This window comes from Peromyscus eremicus, chromosome 11 (genome assembly GCF_949786415.1).
Source record: "Peromyscus eremicus chromosome 11, PerEre_H2_v1, whole genome shotgun sequence".
Taxonomy (NCBI): Eukaryota; Metazoa; Chordata; class Mammalia; order Rodentia; family Cricetidae; genus Peromyscus; species Peromyscus eremicus.
The window spans coordinates 46,124,376-46,138,197 of NC_081427.1; the positions used below are offsets into that span (position 1 = coordinate 46,124,376).

General features: G+C 44.0%; 1 protein-coding gene across 1 annotated transcript in view; it reads left to right on the forward strand.

The window, feature by feature from the left end:
* Ipo11 (importin 11) overlaps positions 1 to 11,487 on the forward strand; it is a 177,731-nt gene extending 166,244 nt beyond the window's left edge. Inside the window, exon 30 of the mRNA XM_059276102.1 lies at positions 10,133 to 11,487. Coding sequence (XP_059132085.1) covers positions 10,133 to 10,297 — 165 coding nt within the window. The 3' untranslated portion in view covers positions 10,298 to 11,487. The remainder of the gene's footprint in view (positions 1 to 10,132) is intronic.
* The last annotated feature ends 2,335 nt before the right edge of the window (positions 11,488 to 13,822 follow it).

A 13,822-nucleotide genomic window follows, 5' to 3' on the forward strand; every position in this document is an offset into this window, starting at 1 on the left:
TAAGTGAGTTCAAAACTTCAAAATGTGAAACAAAGAAAAGTTAACCTTAGGAAAATGGAAGTAAGGAAGGACATGCGGTAGTTTTTGTTAGGAGATAGGAGATAGAAAAGTGCTGAAACACCACCAATAGAGCAGACACAGCAGTCAGTCTAGTCAGGGAACGAGTGGCATGGAAGTAAATTGAAGTCTTGGGGGTGGCTGGTGAGTTGACTCAGGAAGGAGAGCGTCACAAAGCCTTGAGTTCGAACCCCAGAAGGAGAGTAGAGAACCAACATATTAGCTGCAGGTTGTCCTCTGATCTCCACAGTGTGCTGTGGCATGCCCATGTCTCCCCCATCCCACAATAGGAAGAATGTGGGTTGGTTTTTTTTTTTTTTTATAGAAACAATTTAAAGTGGTATTCTGAAACCTTGAAAATCTTTGAGATAAAAAGGCATGTTGTGTGGCGTTGAGTATGGAACTCTCCAGCAGAGATACTCCAGACAACAGGAAACACTCAGCTTCAACATGACTTTCCCTAGCTGGAATCTAGGGCAGGTGCATAATGGTGGTGGTTCAGTAGCCACCCTGAGCAGGGGCAGAGACATGCTGCTCACATTCCCGCTGGGTAATAGTTAATCTGCAGGAAGGGAAAGGCGGAATTCCTACTCCATGTGACAGAACGAGAGAGCACACAGGTGGCCACAGTTTAGGTATTGGCTAAGACGGGATTAAAGTTAAGTCATTGAGCTTTTCATTCACACCAGAAGAGTCCAAGAAAACTAATAGATCAGCCATGAAGAGAGCTTAACATCGTAGTCAATTAGTTAATACTTATTTAACAGTGTGTTGCTGAAATATACGAGCAAAAAACTAGTTAAAGGAAGCAAACTGTATAAAAGTTCCCTTTTATAGCTGGACCTTGACCTGGGTTTTGGAGAATCTTTTAGAATTCTGAAGAGGAAAACAAATCAAAAAGACATTAAATGTTTAGATAGTGGAGGAAAGAGTGATTTTAGAAAGAAAAGACACCTACATTACCTAGTAAGGATGTAGTTAGATGAGACTACCTCAGAAACTCCTCTGTGAAATAAAGACAGAATCTCTGAAAACTTTCTATCAAGTCAGAGGAGAGTTAAATAGAATTAAATGTATAGAGCTAAAATGACTAGCTTAAAAGGTGAGAACCTCACTCCAACCCCCAGGAATGATGAGATCTGAGCTTAAGGCTAGCTAGCCAACATAAGGCCAGATGGGGGTGTCTGAAAAATGAGGATGGGACTGTTGTAATTTAGCAGCAGTGAGAACGAACCACAAGGTACAACGAACCCATGTTGGAAGTTTATTGGAAGGGTGTGAAGAGAGTTTTGTGAAGGCCTGCCTTTGAAAGGAAAGTGGTGGAGAGTTGCGGGGGGGTGTCCACGGGCGGAGCTCACTTTTAAAGGGAGCTTAGCGCATGTGTACAGATACTTACACAGCCACGCAGCACATGTGCATAGATTACATAGTGACATACAGCCCTAAGACCCTGGGCTGACTAAGCATCTGCCTGAATACTGACAATGCATGTGTGCAGAAGGTATTCTTAGGGCTACAGCTGGGAGCCCTAGGGAGTAGGTCAGGTGATGCCAGAAATGCTAACATTCCTCCTCCCTTTTGTATATTATAAAAAGTGAGTTAGGGATAGTGAGTGGGGCAGGAAATGAAGGCATAGGATTCTCAAGACTGCTTCCTGTTGACTTGGGGCATTGGTCGTTTCTGGAGGACTTCAGAAAACTGGGGTGCTGGCCATGTCCTCGGGTAGCTGGTTGTTTCACTGCTGTCTAGACTCTGTGGAACTGTCTGGTACCTTTTGGACCTGGCAAGATGCTGGCAGGGCATCAGTAAATCAGATAAAGTTAAGTTTAGGGGGAAAATATTTTTTTCCTTAGATCCTGGTAATCAAGGGAGGGGGAGTCCCAAGACCAGGAAGAGGTGGGATGGTGCTGATCTCGAGTAAATCTGACTCATTTGAATAATTCCAAGTCGACTCCCTGGAGCTTACAGGAATTTTTACAAAAGAGATAAGTTTTAGACACATAAACAACCAAAGTGAATTTACAATCCTGAGCTTGTGGCTATGGTAATATGGTGGTGTAGTATAATGAGTAGTTCTCTGCCAGAGCTAGATTAATAGCCTGTCAGAATTCTATCACTAGTATTAAAGTTATGGACAGTAACACAGTGAGGAAGAGTAATCTGGAACATGTTTCATTTTTTATACATCTCAAATCACTTTCTTTTTATCACCAGTTAAGCATCCCTATCCTCACATAAACAACCCTTAAAGCACCTGTTCCTTCCCCATCACCATGGCATAACCTTAACTCAGGAGATACAAGTGGTTGATTGCTGAGGGCAGTCAATAGTAAAGAGTTACATTGAAATCTGTGAAAAATCTCCTTTTTGAGTCTAGGGTGTGTATATATCTGGGGTGGTGTTGTTTCTTACCACCCAGGAATGTCTGATAGTCTTTACACTTCCAGCTCTGTGGCTAATGGTTGGTAGTTCTATAACAACAGCTAATTAGTTTAATTAGGGATTTTGAATATGTCATTGGAGATACATAGAGAGGAAATTGATGAAATGGTGTGACTAGTAGAGACAGGGGATACATAGAGAGGAAATTGATGAAATGGTGTGATTAGTAGAGACAGAATGTGGAGAGGGGTCAGGAAGGAAAACATATGGAGTTCCCAGTCCAGTAGAGTTGAGTACGGTTGTGGGGTGAAGCCTCAGTCTTCTGGAATTGGAGACAAGGCAGTTGATCTTGGTGTCCTCTGGAACTTAAGGTAGTATCAGGACATAATATCATGAATGTAATAAATCATATCATAAATATAGTTATTGAATGAATACTGCGAATGTAATCAGTGAATACCACAAATGTAATTAACATCATAAGTGTAATTAATATCTTGAATATAATTCATGCCACTGAATTGTGAACGTAAAAATGGTTACAATTGCAAATACTGTGTTCATTTAAAAAATAAGGTGGAATGTAATCACCATACATTATATGTGTGTATGAAATTGAAGACAGCGATGTTCTAAAATAGAAAGTGGTGATGGTGTCATGGGCCTATGAGGATGCTGGACTAAAGTCGATATAATCGTACAGGCAAATTGTATACTATGTGAATTATTTGTCAATAAAGATTTTATAAAGCGTAAAAAAAAGGAAAAAGAATTTAAACTGGGCATGGTGTAATCCAACTTAGGACTTTTTTTTAAAAAATAAAATAAAAACAGAAAACAGTAAAAGAAAATTTAAAAAAAGTTCCCACATTGGCTAAAAGATCCCTTCCCAGTAAGGGTACAGAACAGGTTGGCACAATGAAAAAGGAGTAGGTGAGAGGAATATCCCCTGAAAATACAAATAAGTGACAGAGTCTGTTATGGTAGCTAAGGTTGTCTCCATACCCCAACATTAGGGAAATGGGAAGGAGAAGTGGATCCCCAAAATTCCCACAGGAACAAGTAAGTGGCCCCAGTGTCCAAGAGGAAGGAGATGGGCCGCCCTGATCCCATGATGACTACCTGGAGCTCCCTGTCAGAGTTGACAGTGGTCAGGTCAAGTGAGCCTGGGTCCCCTCAGTCGTCCATGGCCAGGCCTAAAAGTTTGGCTGGAGGGTGGTCTGTTTTTGACGTTCCCATGCCACAAGGTGCAGTCAACAGACTAGTGTCCTTCTTGGTGGCATTTTGGACATGGCCGGGTAGCCTGTGGGGATTAGGACAAACGCAGTCCCAGTGACCCTCCTGACCACATGTGAAGCAGGAACTCAGTGGTCCTCGAGCCCTAGGGGGCAAGGGAGCCTGGGCAGTTGCGGAGGCTGATCGAATGACCTTGGCCAGCATTTGGTATTTTTGTTTACAGGCTTTCTCATGTCTCCCATGGTACACCTTAAAGGCCAGTGCTAAGACTTCTGCCTGTGGGGTTAGAGGCTCTCTCTCCAGACGCTTAAGCTTGCCCTAATGTTGGGGAAGCTCTGGGAAAAGAGATAGGTCACTGTCCTCAGGTTTTTGGGGGGTCTAGATTAGTATATTGTAAGAGGGCCTTTGTGAGATGCTCTAGGAACTAAGATGGATTTTCCTGTCTGTCCTGGATGATTTCTTGGAGATTCTCATAGTTAACTGGTTTAAGGGCAGCCTTATGGAGACCAGCAGGAGGCAGGTTGTAAACTGGTCTCTGGCTAGAGCACCCCATGGGTTATTATAGTCCCATGGGGGTCCTGGTTGGGGACCATCTTGGCCCCAGGCAGATGTGCTGCATTAGTTTGATGAATTTTGTCTGCATGTGCTCTGGCCTGTTCCCAAACTCACCTGTGTTCCTCAGGAAGTAGGTTGTTAGATGAAATCATGTCTAGATCATGAAAAGGGATGATATATTGGAATTCTTTTGTGAAAGAGGCAGAGTTAGACATATAGGACCACAGTTTCTTTTCTATCTGAGAGAGTTCAGCTAGTGAGAAGGGGACACGTACCTTAACCAGTCCATTCTCTCTGGTGACCTCTCACAAAGGGAGAACTGGCTGGGTTGGGTTGGGTAGGGAGAGATGGTGGGGTCCTTGAGTGGCACAGGAACGGGTAACAGGAGGTTGAAAGTAGGTGTGAGAGTCAGGAGGTTGGAATGGCCCCTTACTGGAGAGGAGGAAGGGGCTGGAGGAGCTTAAGGAGCAGTTGTATGTAGAGGTCAGAACAGTAGGGGTTCGTTAGCAGGGTCCAGAGTAGTGGAGGGTTCTTCTAGTTCAGACTGCACAGCTAGGAGGACGTGGGTGGGTGAAGTGGAAACACGAAACACGAGAGAGTTTGGCGCCGAGATAAAAGGAAGTTTGAACATAAGGCAACTCCTTCCATTTACCTGTCTGCCGGCAGAAGTTGGAAAGGTCCCGTAAAATATCAGGGTCTAAACTGCTGTTAGGTGACGTTTTGACTGGCTATCTAATGGGTATTTGGACCATGTCTGAGTGCAAAGGCAGATGAGTTTAGAACCTTTAAATCGAGCATTAAGCGTAAATGTTTGAGGTTTCTAAAAGACATCGTAGGGGAGATGTTGGGCTTATGTTGCTAGATGTATTACCCATGAATGAGGCAGAAAAGTAAGATGCAGTCAATGGCTTAGAATTTCTAGCATCCCAGAAATTAAGCAAGATGGATTGAGAAGGTTCAGTCTGCTCAGTGATTCATTAAACACAGAGCAGGGGCCAGGGCTGAGCCAGAAAGACATGCCGAGAAACCACGGTAGAGAAACAAGGGTTCACTTGTGGGAAATGGCCAGAGGTGCTTGTCGCGAAGGGGGCCAGCTGTAGCCTTGAAGACAGTGGCTGGGGATTCCCCGCCTCCAAGGACACCAGTGGGGCACAGGAACATCAATGGTCATTCCCACGGGTCCAGGGAAGCATTTACACTGACCAGGAGAAGGGAGGCTCACCAATCATAGCCGATGTTGTATGGAGAGGCCCAGTGGTCAAGTAGTTGGAAAATGCTGTCGTAGTGGACTAGGTCCAGGGTTCCAGCGCACCTGAGGGCGCCAGGAGGGCCTGCCGAGTCTCACGGCATCAAATGTAGGTTAGTGGCGGCAAGAGTGAACCACGTTAGAAGTTTATTGGAAGGGTGTGAAGAGGGGGTTTGTGAAGACCTGCCTTTGAAAGGACAATGGCGGCGGCGGCGGGGGGGGGGGGGGGGGGGGGGGATGGGTGGAGCTCACTTTTAATGGGTGCTTAGTGTATGCTATAGAGACTTGCACAGCAGCAGCTCATGGACATAGATTATGTAGTGAAGTACGGGGCAGTAGGACCCTGGGCTGACTAAGCATCTGCCTGAGTACTGACAACACATGCGTGCAGTAGGTATTCTTAGTGGCTACAGCTAGAGGCCCTGGGGGTAGGCGAGGTGATGCCAGAAATGCTAGTTGGGATGGGGGCCGGGGGGAGAAGGGATTCATTGATGGAATATTTGCCTGACGTGTACAGGATTATAAGTTCGATCTTTAACACTGCTGAAATTTATTTTTTTAAAAAAAGATTGCTTCAGGAGCTTTTAAAAATGTTTAGTCTTGAGCCAGGCAGTGGTGGTGCACGCCTTTAATTCCAGCACTGGGGGAGGTAGGTTGCAGAGGCAGGCGGTGTGGTGATTACAAGGCCAGCCTGGTCTACAAAGCGAGTCCCAGGACAGCTGAGACTGTTACATAGAGAAAACTCTGTCTCGAAAATGCTCCCCCCTGCCCCCCAAAAACAATTTAGTTTATTTTCTACTTAAATCTTTTGAAAATAAGTATACAGTCTTCTGTGAAAGTTTTATGAATTCACTTGGGATTTTAGTTCCCAAAGGGTTGTTCCAAATTTTTCCATAGCGTTCACTGAGACAGGGTTTGACTCTGTAGTAAGCTTATCACACAGAAATTGTGGTCTACCCTCTGCAAAGAAAAGCTCGGGCTTTGCACACTGACAGGATTCTGGTTAGCATCTGTCGGGCTCATAGTCTTCACTAAATACAGAATTAGGAGAGCTTGCAGTATCCAGTGAACTTTGAAAGTTTAAGAATTTTGGAAATGTTTTAGAAAATTGATAGGTAGCCACAGAGAAACAGGTAAAACTCGAAGTAGAAGAGAGTACTTAAACATAGTCACCCCTTCAAGGTCGGTATCTCTGAAAACAGTCATCTGGGTTGGAGAAAGGGCTTGAACAAGTGCGCTGAGGTGGGTACAGTTCAGGTCATGATACTGTAACTGTAAACTCAGAAAAGGTACGTGGTTGAATGTGGAGGTAAATAGCCGTCTTCATTAGGAATGTAATGGGGCTGGGAAGTGGCTCAGTGGGTAAAGTGCTTGCCCCACAAGCATGTGGACCTGAGTGTGGATCCAGCATCCACAGGAAAGGTAGGTTTTGTCAGCGTGTGTGTTTGTAAACCCAGCGCTGGGAGGAAGGAGACAAGTGGGTCCCTGGAGCCCATTGACCAGCCAGTCCAGGAGAAATGATGAGCTCCAGGTGCAGAGAGACCTTGTTTGAGAAAGTAGTGTGGGACGCTCACAGAAGAAGATGCCCAACATCAACTTCTGGCTTCTGTATATACAAGCACACCTGAACTCACACATAGGCACAGACCACACACCTGCAACAATAGCAGTAACAGCAACAATGCTAGTTCTTAAAAACGTTAACAAGTCTGAAAAAGAGACACTGCAAGTTTATCAGTTTCTGGGTCTGTAAGTAACAGACATCTTTGTTTTGAGAGAATATTCAGAGTACATCCCAGATAGTCAAGAAATAGTAAAAATAGATTTTCAAAGTGTCTGATGGGGACTCAATTGTGTCTGCCCCCTGAGCTATCTCACTAGCTGTGACCTAACTTTCGATGTGTAGGTGTGGGTATAAATGATGAAACTAGAAAGGGAAGCAACTAGAGAGAAGAAAGAGGTGTTGAAAAGGACATGGCTGCCAGGCGGCGGTGGCGCACGCCTTTAATCCCAGCACTCGGGAGGCAGAGCCAGGCGGATCTCTGTGAGTTCGAGGCCAAGACTTAACTATCCTTTAAAATCCTTTTTATTGCTACTCCAGTATTACAGGACATAAATATCTGTTCCAGGAAAGGCACAAAGCTACACAGAGAAACCCTGTCTCGAAAAACCAAAAAAAAAAAAAGTGGTGTAATGAAACCTGCCACTTTCTGTGTTTATTGAAGACATTAAATACCTTTATTTACATAATGATAATAGTTACATTCTTTGAAATGCTCTCAGTGACTTTAAGGTCTCAGTTCTCATGACTGCAGGCTCTCTCACTAGTTGGGGGACTTTTATGATGACTGCAGGCTCTGTCACTAGTTGGGGGACTTTTATGATGACTGCAGGCTCTGTCACAGTTGCTGGTCACTAGTTGGGGGGACTTGAGCATCAGTTTTAAGCTCAGCTGCTTTTGCCCAGAGCTGTCAGTTTCATTATGAATAATTCATTATGTTTCTGTAAAGTCAATATAGTCTATCTCAATAGGTATATTTTTATAATTAAAATAATGCTGATCATTACCATAGGTTACTTAAGAAAGCAAATATTTAAAGAATGTTTTTAGATTTATGTATCTGTATGACTCTTTTGCCTGTGTGTATGCAAGTATACCACATACATGCTTGGTGGAACTAGAATTTCAGATGACTGTGAGCTGCCATGTTGGTACTGGGAACCAAATTTGGGGTCTTCTACAAGAGCAGCAAATGTTCTTAACTGCTGAGCCATCTCTCCACCCCCAGATAGCAAATGTTTTTCTGTACTTGGCTTTCTTTGGGTCACCAACCAGCTCCCAAATTACAACACAGAGACTTATTATTGGTTCTGAATGCTCGATCTTATCTTATGCTTGTCCCACTAGTTCTGATAACTTAATTTAACCTGTTTCTCTTCATCTATTTTTTGCCTTGGAGCTTTTTCCTCTGTTTCTGGCTGGCTGGTGGCTGCCTGGCTGGTCCCTGGCATCCCCCTCTTTCTCCATCATTCTCTTCTGCTCCAGCTGAGATTCCTCCTCCTCCTCCTACTTATTCTCTCTGCCCACCGGCCCCGCCCATCCCTCTACTGCTTTTTATTAGACCAGTCAGATCCATTAGGCAGGCAAGGTGAAACAGCAACACACCTTTACAGAATTAAACAGCAGCAGCCTAGACAAGTGTAACACACCTTTACATAGTTAAGGTCATATTCCACAACAGTTTTCAGATGCACACCTTGAGCTTCTGTGTGTGCTGGAGAATGACGTCTTCAGCTCAGGGATGAGGTTATGTCCGCACTGCTCTCTCCTGTCTCTCTTGCTGGGAAATGCGTATTGACAGCTTTATCTTGGATTTGTTATATACTCTGCTTTGGTAATGGAGCCTAATTTAAATTTCGTGGTGCCTATATCTTTTTGTCACAGTTGGATTTTAACACCTATTTATACAACTCAAACAGCAGTTATGGCTGGAATTCTGCTACATGGGCAAGACACTCACACACTTTATTGAAAGTCATGCACATGTTCAAGATCATTGATGGTGGAATAAATGCTCAGCTTATACTAATACTGTGTTGTTATTACAATTCTATAAATCATTTAAATAATATCACAGTGTTAGCAACTAAACACTGTTCTATCTTCCATATTGATAGAAATCATAGGGAAAACAAGCTGATAGTATATATCAGGAGTCATAAAATTGCGATGTCCTAGTGATTCTTCTGAAATGGATGGGAATAGGTATCCAAAAAAAAAAAAAAAAAACCAAGATGAAGTTCTGAGCATAGTGGCACACGCCTACAGTCCCAGTGCTTGGAGATCGAAGCAGGAGCTCAAGGCCAACGTCAGCTACATTGTGTAGTGTGCGGCTAGCCTTGGCTGCCTGAGACCTGCTTTAAACAGAAGAAGCTGAAGTGTAAAGAGAGGCTGCTTAGACAGTAACGCAGAGCAGTGTTTGTGGTGGAATGGTCAGCAAAGTCACAGACAAAACTGTTTACACTGTGGTTGTGTTTACATATTATAGTAGGTAAAAAAGATGGCATCAATTTAGAAATCTCAACATATGTTCAGAAAGAATTTTGTGATAATATAAAGGTGAAGAAGTGTACTAATGTGCAGCTTATATGTGTATATGTATGTGTACTCTACGGGCATAGAAAAGATTAATTAAACCTTTAATTCTTTTGTTTTCCAAATACCATTGTGGGTCTGGGGGAAGACCAAATTTTGATTCCCCCCCCCCCAACCAAAAACACAGGCACAGATTAAATGGTGTTGTATAAGCTAGGACAAATAGTGTCTCCTTGCTCCCTGAGGGTATGGCCAAGCTGCTGTTGGACTCTCTGATCGTCCTAAGGAGAGGGAGTGATACCCTCCAGTGGGCTCTCTTCCTTGTAGGATGCTTTTTACTAGAGTCCCCCACTTTAATTGGGTGAGTCCTCAGTTCTTGAGAAACTGGGCACATCAGAGCAGCTTACAGTCAGAGGCCCCGCACACTGTCTGCAGGAGACCTTCAGAGTTTCAGAAAAGCAGTGGTTTTGTTGCTGTGGAGAGATTAGAGAGCATAGGAAGGCACATGTGGGAGGTGTTTGTCCGTCTTCTCTGACGCTGTCTGCCTTCTCTGTCCCCAGCTGGCCCTGAAGGACCCTGTGCACACAGTGTCACTACAGCAGTTCATCTATGAGAAGCTCAAGGCCCAGCAGGAGATCCTGGGAGAGCAAGGCTTCCAGTCCCTTATGGAGACAGTGGACACGGAGATTGTCACCCAGCTGCAGGAGTTTTTGCAAGGATTCTAAGAGCACGAGCCATGTGGCCACCGTCCCCTTCTGAAATAAGCTGAATAGCCCAGTCTGCCATCTGTACATGAGAGCCTGCTGAGATGAAGTCATTTGTGTATGAATATAAAGAAACCAAGACCATAAATTTTTTACTATAAAATATAAAGAATAAGTGTAAATCCCAAATATTAAAGTCAGAAAACTATTCCTCAAAAGAATTTAATTTTATATTTATGAGGGGCCCTGTGTTTACTAGAGGTGCGTTTATTGACAGTCACTGCATTGTTTCCTGTTAGAGAAGAGACTCGTTGATTACCTTTTAATCATGAGCTCTTAACACTTGAGAAGATGAAGGCTGATGTTCCGGATGTTTTTCTGCAGTCCAAATTAGTTCAATTTGGTTGCCTTATCCTATTTTTTTTAAGGAAACAAGTTTGAAAACTGAGAATGCTGTGCAAATGATACAGTTAAATTTGTGCACCAGGGAATCGACATGGCGGATACCCACTACCCAGAGTATATTACAAGGGAGCTGTTTTCACCTGGAGGAGAAATCAAATGATTGCATTTCATTCTAGTAATCTGACACAGGAATTGGTAAAGGCACTTTTAACTTTCTTTCAGTGCAGATGTTGGAAGGCCCACTGACGTGAACCAGTGGTACTGTAGTGCCAAGTGGGAGACCTGGGGTCATGCTCTGGCCCTCTTCCTTTGCTACACGTGACGGCCAGTAGCCCCGTGAACACCAAGAACCAGACAACTCCAAGTCCCCTTTCTGCTGTGACAGTCCTGCTTGGCTGTGACAGGCTGCTCAGTATTGACCCACCTCAGGTTCCTCAGTGCGGGGGAGTGTCAGCACCTCAGTGCAGGGATGTGCCTCAGAAGACCCAGCACCAGTCCCCAGGTACTAGCACTGACGTAACTAGTCTTCCTTCCTGTCCCTCTGTTGCACTAAATGTGTGAGGGAGAGAATTGACGCCTTACTTTGCATTACTTGCCATTGTGAGGAACCTTAGAGCATCTTTTAGGAAATACTCAAAAGCAAGATTGGAATTGTCTTACCTTTCTATAGAAATTTGGGTACAGTATGTAACTGTGGGAAAACCACTACCCTTTGTAAGCTATGGAACCCATAATGTCTACAGATATATGATGTTTTCAGCAAAGAAAGAAAATATGGTCCAATTAAATTTTCCAAAGATACCTCACCTTTGACTCATTTGTCTGTTTTTCTTGCCTCCAATTCTCCACAACAAAAACAAAATAGTTCATTAAAACCACCCAGTTGGGGGCTGGAGAGATGGCTCAGAGATTAAGAGCACTGAATGCTTTTCCAGAGGACCCGGGTTCAATTCCCAGAGCCCACATGGCAGCTCACAACTCCAGTTCCGTGCCAAAACACCAATGCACATTAAAAAAAAAAAAAAAAAAAAAAAAAAAAAAACATAAAAAATAAAAACTTTTTTTAAAAAAATTGAAAAAACAAAACCCTGCCCAGTAGATTATAAAGAAGGGTCCTCTTACACTATGGTTCTAGCCCTCCACCCAAAGCTGGCACCAGTACTTCAGGCTTCAGATCTTCACTTAAACGCTGAGTGCTCCTTGATAATGAGGTTTCTTCGCCATTGTTTCCCAGCCACAAGATGGACATCTGAAGCCCTCTCCCGGCCATGCCACCACCAATTCCTAAAACCCCAATTCTCAGCTGTAGGAAATGATCACCTTCTCATTCTTGACAGAGGATGCTACAGTGCATAGAAAAGGCACTGAGCAACTGCTTTGCAAGACGGCTTAATTTTAAAGCTTCCCTCAGAAGAAGAACGTGGTTCACTTTAAAATCATGGATTAAAATAGGTTTTATAAAAAGCTTTGAAAAAGTATTCATATATACCATGTTTTTCTTTCTATAAGATGTAATTATTGCCGGGTGGTGGTGGCGCACGCCTTTAATCCCAGCACTCGGGAGGCAGAGCCAGGCGGATCTCTGTGAGTTCGAAGCCAGCCTGGATTACCAAGTGAGTTCCAGGAAAGGCGCAAATCTACACAGAGAAACCCTGTCTCGAAAAAAAAACAAAAACAAACAAACAAAAAGATGTAATTATTGCTTTACAAGATTCTGTCCATTGACACATTGTAGCAATGTGCAGATTTTGATGAAACAATTCATCCAGTCATCCTACTATACTAAAACTTTTGAAGGAATGATAGTTTCTTTTAATTTTTATAATTTAATTTTATATATCAGCCACGGATTCCCCTGTCCTCCCTCTTCCCCCTCTCCCCCAATCCACCCCCCCCCCCCATTCCCATCTCCTCCAAGGCAAGGTCTCCCCAGGGGATTCAACTCAGCCTGGTAGATTCAGTCCAGGCAGGTCCAGTCCCCTCCTCCCTTCACCCAGGCTGAGCAGAGTGTCCCAGCATAGGCCCCAGGCTCGAAAAAGCCAGCTCATTCACTAAAGACAGGTCTCGGTCCCACTGCCTGGGGGCCTCCCAAACAGTTCAAGCTAATAGACTGTCTAACTTATCCAGAGGGCCTGATCCAGTTGGTTCATAGTTCATGTGTTTCCACTAGTTTGGCTATTTGTCCCTGTGCTTTTTCCAATCATGGTCTCAACATCTCTCGCTCATACAATCCCTCCTCTTTCTCACCAATTGGGCTCCTGGAGCTCCACCTGGGGCCTGGCAGTGGATCTCTGCATCCGCTTCCATCGGTCACTGGATGAGAGTTCTACCACGACAGTTAGGGTGTTTGGCCATCTGATCACCAGAGTAGGTCAGTTTGGACTTTCTCTCGACCATTGCCAGTAGTCTATTGTGGAGGTATCTTTGTAGATTTCTGGGGACCTCTCTAGCACTCTGCTTCTTCCTATTCCCCTGGGGTCTTCATTTATCATGGTGTCTCTTTCCTTGTTCTTCCTTTCTGTTCTTGATCCAGCTGGGACCTCCCGCTCGCCTAAGCTCTCTTTTCCCGACCCTTGCCCTTCATTACCCCACCTCACGTCCAGTTTGCTCATGTAGATCTCATTCATTTTTCTGTCTTACGGTCCTCTTTACTAGGTAGCCTCCCTGGAGTTGTGAGTAGCAGTCTAGAAATTAGACATCAAAATGCCCAACAGTCCAATTAAAAAGTGGGCTATAGAGCTAAACAATTCTCAACAGAGGAAGCTTAAATGGCTGAAAGACATTTAATGAATTGCTCAACATCCCTAGTCATCAGGAAAATGCAAATCAAAACGACTTTTTTTTTATTTAATGCTGAATGCCATTATTGAAGGAGGGAGGAGGTCTTAAATACAGGCTTACAGCACAATGGGAGAACCCCAGAGGGCAGAAGTTCGCTACCAATGTTTTGCAATCTTGCATCTAAGCTGTTAATGCCCATTATGCAGGATACACAGACAAGGAACTTCCCCTAAGCGTTCAGGAGGGTGAAACCCAGGAGGGAATTATCATAGGGAGGATATCAAGGTCAGCAAGCAAGGCAACAGTTACCCAAAACAGGGTTCAGGGCCCTACAGGTCCCCCTTTTACTAATAAATGAGC